The 6833-nt window shown below is 46.6% G+C and overlaps 1 protein-coding gene across 1 annotated transcript; it reads left to right on the top strand.

Annotated features, from left to right (window-relative positions):
- The first annotated feature begins 1552 nt into the window (after positions 1-1552).
- Positions 1553-3091, top strand: LOC119272328 (proline-rich receptor-like protein kinase PERK9). Its single transcript, XM_037553830.1, has 2 exons — positions 1553-2281; positions 3032-3091. The coding sequence occupies exons 1-2, from the start codon at positions 1578-1580 to the stop codon at positions 3054-3056; spliced, it is 729 nt and encodes a 242-aa protein (XP_037409727.1). The 5' UTR covers positions 1553-1577; the 3' UTR covers positions 3057-3091.
- The last annotated feature ends 3742 nt before the right edge of the window (positions 3092-6833 follow it).

Genomic DNA, 6833 nt, shown 5'->3' with positions numbered 1-6833 from the left:
TTAAAGTGAACTTCGCCAAATCTGCGGCAATTATGATTCGTGCTGAGCCCGAGGATGAAGAGCTCGTCAAGTCGGTGCTACCCTGGAAGATCACAGCCTTTCCATGCAAATACCTAGGCCTCCAGTTAAGCATCAGACAACTCAAGAGATCCGAGTGGCAGCCGATTGTGGATGCGGCCCTGCACATTTTGCCAGGATGGCAAAGGGGCCTGGTGACTAGACCTGGAAGGCTTATCCTCGTCAATCAAGTCATGAGAGCACGGGCAACACATCACCTCATGGTAGCGGAGGCGCCAAAATGGGCTCTGGAAAGAGTGGACAGAGGTTGCCGTGCTTTTTTCTGGGCCGGGACGGAGGAAGTGAATGGCGGCAAGTGTGTGGTATCCTGGGCAAGAGTTTGTAGACCAAAGCACCTGGGCGGCTTGGGTGTAATTGACTTATACAAGCACGGCATTGCACTAAGATTACGATGGGAATGGCTTAGACGCACGGATGCTTCCAGGCCTTGGCAAGGGCTCAACTTGACCGCGGACAAAAAGGTGGCCCAAGCGTTTGGGAGCCTGGTTAAATGGAAGGTGGGAGCGGGAGACAAAATTTTGTTTTGGAAAGATCGGTGGATCCATGGTGCAACCATCTCAGAGCTGGCCCCCTTGGTGGTGGCGACAGTTCGTACGCAGGTGGCCAACAGGAGATTGGTACGTGATGCGATGTGCATGCATGCTTGGATGAACGACGTCGTGGGTGACCTATGCACGGAGGGTCTAACCCAGTTCATCGCACTTTGGGAGATCATATCGGAGATTCAATTAGATATTCAAACTGAGGACAGCCCCATATGGGCTTGGAGTGTGACTGGAGTCTACACCGCATCATCTGCATACAAGATGCTATGTGAGGGAGGAGTTAGATTTCACTCTTTCGGAGCAATCTGGAAATGTTGGGCGCCACTGGCATGTAAAATCTTCATGTGGCTGGCAGTGCAATATCGACTGTGGACGTCGGACAGAAGGGCTAGACACGGTTTGCAAGACCAAACGTCTAAATGCTACTTTTGTGATCAAGAGGAAGACACAGTCGACCACATCTTGCTGCAATGTGTGTTCTCGAGGCAAGTGTGGTACCTGTGCATGTCGAGGATGGGATTGAGAGTGGAGCTTTGCCCAACATATGGATCCCATTTGGTGCAATGGTGGACGGAAGCTAGAAAGCGCATACAAAAGCAAACTCGGAAAAGATTTGACACATTCGTGATGCTCATTTGCTGGACACTCTGGAAACAGAGGAACGCAAGAGTGTTCGGATCAAACCATATCAAAAATGAATGGGAGACGGTGGACTTGATCTTCGACGACTTGAGGACTTGGGCTACGGCAGGAGCATCTGGAGGAAGACCGATACCCGAGTAGTAGAGTAGTATTTAGGAGTGGAGTGGAGGTTTGGTTGGGGTCGGCTTGTGACCATCAACTAGCTCATTGTTATAACTCTTGTACATATTTTTCTCCCTTCTATAAAGCTAAGGTACGCCTTTGGCGTACCCTCGAAAAAAAACCTCCTCGCCACCACTTGGCGCGCTGTCAATGGCCAGCCGCCGCCAGCGCCGCCGCCCCGACCAACCGGGCGCCTCCACGTCTCCCTGCCTCCCTCCACCTCCCGCGGCCCTCAGGGCCCACTGGAGCCCGCCCCGAGCCCATCCAGGGCGCGAGCCGCCGCCGCCCTCGCGTCCGAGCTCCCCGTGCGGGAGAGCTCCCGATCCAGCGTGTCCTCGCCGCCTCGCTGACCCGCCATCCGCGCTCGCCGGCGACGAGCGCCGCCCATCGTCGGAGACCTCCAGCAGGCCAGTGCGCCCTTGCCTCCTTCCTTTCCCCGCTCTCTCCCTCACGCCCTCTCGGCTTTCCTCGCAGGGAGCCTCCATGGCGCGCCGAGCTCGGATCTCCGCCCGCTGCCGTTGTCCATCGTCGTTCCGCGTCGAGAACGAGGCTGCCCACTCGGATCTTCCCGCCCAGGCCTTTTCCTTGTCGGATCCGGCGGATCCCGCCCGGATCCGCTCGCCGGTGCTCGTCCCCGGCCTCCCTTCGCGTCGGCATCAACCTCCTGCCGCCGTCCAGCGTCCGCTCGCGTGTGTTGACCGCGTGTGGCCGCGGGTGGGCCATGACCTCCCCGACCCAGCATCGCCAGCAGCTCCAAGGCCTGCATCCGCTCCCTGCCGGCCTCGCCTTGTGCCTCATCACGGCCCAGCAAGGCGCTGCGGCCCAGCCTCTCCTCCAGCCGGGCTTGGCCCAATGTAAGCAGCTCCCAGCACCTCCAGTTTCAGCCCGTTGTTTTTTCCTGATGCTGCGATTTTCGCAATTAACCAGAGACTGCAGTTTTTACAGAAAAGTCCCTCTAGATCATCCATTTCATATCTCATGAACCGTGCATCATATTAAAATGTTTTATATATGAAAGGTGACTAGAATTTTGTCTAGTTTCTTAATATGCTACTTTCATGCATGTTAAAAATGTTTAAAATGTTGTTTGCTTATATTTTGCCTTATTGCCATGTTAAAATGTTTTATTTCATAACTAAATAACTGTAGCTCCAAATTTAATAAACTTTATATGTAAATAGGGTAGAAAAATGCATAGATTAACATGGTGGCATTACTTTGCATGTTTAACAACTCTAAAATATGCTTTAGGACAGAACAGTACTAACCTTAAAATATGCACATGGGGATTTTCCGGAATTGTTGTTTGTTATCTCCGGCCTCATTTAAACTTGCCTAGATAGTTAGTTTAGTTATGCTTCACCTCTTGCCATGTTTAAAAACATTTAATATTGTTGAGTAGTTTAAACGAGAGAGAACTAAATAATTGATGTGATGTTTCGCATATTGAGCTCCACTTAATTTGTAGTATTGTTTGTTGCACTCTGTCATGCCATGCCTCTTTAAACTGGACATGCATCATGATTGATTGTGCATCATGCCATGTTTATGTGATGGTTGTTTACTATGTTGCTTGCTTCTTTCCGGGTTGCTTCTCTCGTTAGCTTCGGTTTTGTTTCGGAGTTGTGAGGATCCGTTCGAGTACATCCGTTTGCCTTCTTCATGGACTCGTTATTCTACCTTGCGGGATATCAGGCAAGATGACCATACCTACGAAATCACTTCTATCTTTGTTTACTAGTTGTTCGCTCTATCGCTATGTCGCGCTACCTACCACTTGTTATATCATGCCTCCCGTATTGCCATGTCAAGTCTCTAACCCTCCTTCCTAGCAAACCGTTGTTTCACTAAGTTACCGCTTTTGCTCAGCCCCTCTTATAGCGTTGTTAGTTGCAGGTGGCTGAAGTTTGTTCCATGTTGGAACATGGATATGTTGGGATATTATAATATCTCTTATTTAATTAATGCATCTATATACTTGGTAAAGGGTGGAAGGCTCGGCCTTATGCCTGGTGTTTTGTTCCACTCTTGCCGCCCTAGTTTCCGTCATACCGATGTTATGTTCCTTGATTTTGCGTTCCTTACGCGGTTGGGTGTTATGGGAACCCCTTGACAGTTCGCTTTGAATAAAACTCCTCCAGCAAGGCCCAACCTTGGTTTTACATTTTCCTAACAACCTATTACCTTCCCCTTGGGTCGGCCAACCCGAGGGTCATCTTTATTTTAACCCCCCCCCCCCCCGGGGCCAGTGCTTCTCTAAGTGTTGGTCGAAATCGGGCAACCTGCAGGGCCACCTCGAGGCAACTTGAGGGATGGTTTTACTCGTAGCTTGACCTATTCGGTGTGTCCCGAGAACGAGATACGTGCGACTCCTATCGGGATTGTCGACACATTGGGCGGCTTTGCTGGTCTTATTTTACCATTATCGAAATGTCTTGTTACCGGAATTCCGAGACTGATCGGGTCTTTCCGGGAGAAGGAATATCCTTCGTTGACCGTGAGAGCTTGTGATGGGCTAAGTTGGGACACCCCTGCAGGGTTTAAACTTTGAAAGTCGTGCACGCAGTTATGTGGCAGATGGGAATTTGTTAATGTCCTGCTGTAGATAACTTGACACTTGACTTAATTAAAATGCATCAACCGCGTGTGTAGCCGTGATGGTCTCTTTTCGGTGGAGTCTGGGAAGTGAACACAGTCTTGTGTTATGGTTGTGCGTAAGTAGTTTCAGGATCACTTCTTGATCACTTCTAGCTTCACGACCGCTGCGTTGCTTCTCTTCTCGCTCTTATTTGCGTATGTTAGCCACCATATATGCTTAGTGCTTGCTGCAGCTCCACCTCACTACCTTCTCCTACCCGTAAGCTTAAATAGTCTTGATCTCGCGGGTGTGAGATTGCTGAGTCCTCGTGACTCACATATACTTCCAAACAGTTGCAGGTGCCAATGATACCAGTGCAGGTGACGCAACCGAACTCAAGTGGGAGCTCGATGAAGATCTTGATAGCTGTTATGTGTCTTTTCTGGTTGATCAGTAGTGGAGCCCAGTTGGGACGATCGGGGATCTAGCATTTGGGGTTGTCTTCTTTTATTTTGGTTCCGTAGTCGGACCTTGATTGTACTCTGTATGATGTATGTTTAACTTATTATTTGTGTGAAGTGGCGATTGTAAGCCAACTCTTTATCCATTTCTTATTCAGTACATGGGATTGTGTGGAGATTACCCCTCTTGCGACAAAACCACAATTCGGTTATGCCTCTAAGTCGTGCCTCGACACGTGGGAGATATAGCCGCATCGTGGGTGTTATAAGTTGGTAATCAGAGCCATCCCTGACTTAGGAGCCCCCTGCTTGATCGAATCGCTGACGTTGTTGAGTCTAGAACAAAATGTTTTGAGTCTTACGATTATATATATCAGAGAGTAGGATTCTTTTTACTCCTCAATCCCTTCGTCGCTTTGGTGAGGCCTCCTGACGTAGAAGTTTTGACTTCCCTCTCCTCAAATTTCACGATTTTTTTAGGATCACGCGGGTATCTTGGGGTCGTTCCGATAGTCTTGTGACGAGAACATTGTTCTTGGTGCCTCCTGACATTTAGGGGTTGTGACAGTGTCCCGGGGAGTTGAGCTTCGAGGTGTTATCGTCACAATTTTATCGTTGCAGTTCTGGAATACCTGAGTTCGCCGACATCGAAAATCTTTTTTATGCAATTGTTAGTGAGATAACCTCGACGCCACCCAGTACTGGGTGGGAGTATAACGGATGCTTTTCAAGGTTGAGGTACACGATTTTCGAAGGTTTCTTGGTTATGTGTTGAAGGATGGATACAGGTGGATGTAGGGATTGTTAGTTTGGGTGAGATATATTGCTTCCCCTATATCCCCAACACCTGATTGCATAACTAGAAAGTTTCGGGAGTTTATAAGTGGGAATTCAAGTATCTCGTAGTATATCTTTCCAACAGACACATGATACGATATGGGATCTATCATATGTTTGTTTCCGGTTTATCCTGCAAACCAAATCCTTTATTTTTGTTTTTGTTTTCAGTTGTGGTATTCTAGTTGCTTCAATGTCAAGTGTTGAATCCATACCTTTTCCTAAATGGTGTTCTCATATTTCTATGGGAGTGTTAATCCTTTTCGATCATCAAGATAGTCATGCCAATCCTTTTCAACCGATGTGCTTCTCTCGAAGTTAATCCTATCCTTTCAATATTTGCAAGATCCAATCTCAAATTTCTCATCGGTGTTTGTTTCATTCGTCCCCAAGTTGCCTTTGTTTTCTCGCCCTCCCACCCTTTTTCTTCGAGGACTCATATTTCTTAATCAAGTATCATCTTATGGATGTGAAGTCTCTCCATTCTTTTCCGTCAATGTTCTTATCCGGAGATTCTCGGGAAAATACTAACGGAGCTTCAAGTTCATCATTCTTCGTTCTCTTTCTTTTCCAATGGATTCAATTCAAGCTTTGTTGATCATATTCCTTTCTTCGTTTTAAATGTTTTCTCATGCCGGTGCACTTCTTAATCATCCACCTCTTGCTATTCATGTTTATCTGGAGTGCTGAAGATATCCCAAAAGATTCAAGTTTCTATTAGTAATCCTTTCAAGTTGTTTCGAGGTCTTACCTTATTCAAGCCATTTAATTAAACTGGCGCAATCTCTCTTTCAAATCGTTCAACGAAGTTTCTTTTGAGTGGGCCCTAACCCACAGGTCTTTTCCCAGGATCTTACCTGACTCTTCTAATTTTCCCGGAGTTATTCTCAAATTCATCTCAAAGTTTGACGTAAGAATGAGTTATCATCAGTCAAATGCTTTTCTCCAAGATCTTTCAAATTCTTTTCATCGCTGGTTCAACCTTTCTAATTGTCATTCCGGAGTGCCTCAACAATGCATGGTGGTGTTTCTCGTCGTCATTCTCAACATTTGAAGAGCGAAGAGGAGTTCCTCTTAAATTCTTACCCGTTCTTCCAAAGATTCGTGATTCTAGCTTGATGCCATCCTCTCTTAATTATTTTCGATTATGAGAATTCTTTTCACCCATTCGGAGCAATTCAAGAGTCTTTTCAGTTAGAATCTTCGGAGCCCATCATCTCAGAATTATTTATTCTCATCTTTCAGCTCTTGTTCTCCAAATCTTATTGGTGCATCATTCAAGCATTCTTTAATCAGTTTGCGATCTCTTCGTTCTCTTGCATCTTGATTCTCTTAAGTATCTTACTTCATTTTCCAATTCTTCCTGGTGAATTGTGCTTTTGCCATTTTCATTTTCAATTCTTACGGTGGTTTGTTCAAGATTCTTCTTCTTTCATTTTCATATTAATTCATTCTTTGTTTCCAAATCCTACCGGTGGTTCGTTGAAGACCTTCCCAAGTTGGCGCTATATCTATCTTAATCCTTTTCAA

Source organism: Triticum dicoccoides, chromosome 3A (genome assembly GCF_002162155.2).
Source record: "Triticum dicoccoides isolate Atlit2015 ecotype Zavitan chromosome 3A, WEW_v2.0, whole genome shotgun sequence".
NCBI classification, from domain to species: domain Eukaryota; kingdom Viridiplantae; phylum Streptophyta; class Magnoliopsida; order Poales; family Poaceae; genus Triticum; species Triticum dicoccoides.
This window is presented reverse-complemented; position numbering and strand designations above follow the sequence as displayed.

What these genes read in the sequence shown, in the direction of transcription:
- LOC119272328 (XM_037553830.1), top strand. Translation starts at nt 1,578, where the DNA reads ATGGCCAGCCGCCGCCAGCGCCGCCGCCCCGACCAACCGGGCGCCTCC. An exon ending in CCAGCCGGGCTTGGCCCAAT is followed by an intron (nt 2,282 to 3,031) that starts GTAAGCAGCTCC and finishes TTCTCTCGTTAG; the next exon opens with CTTCGGTTTTGTTTCGGAGT.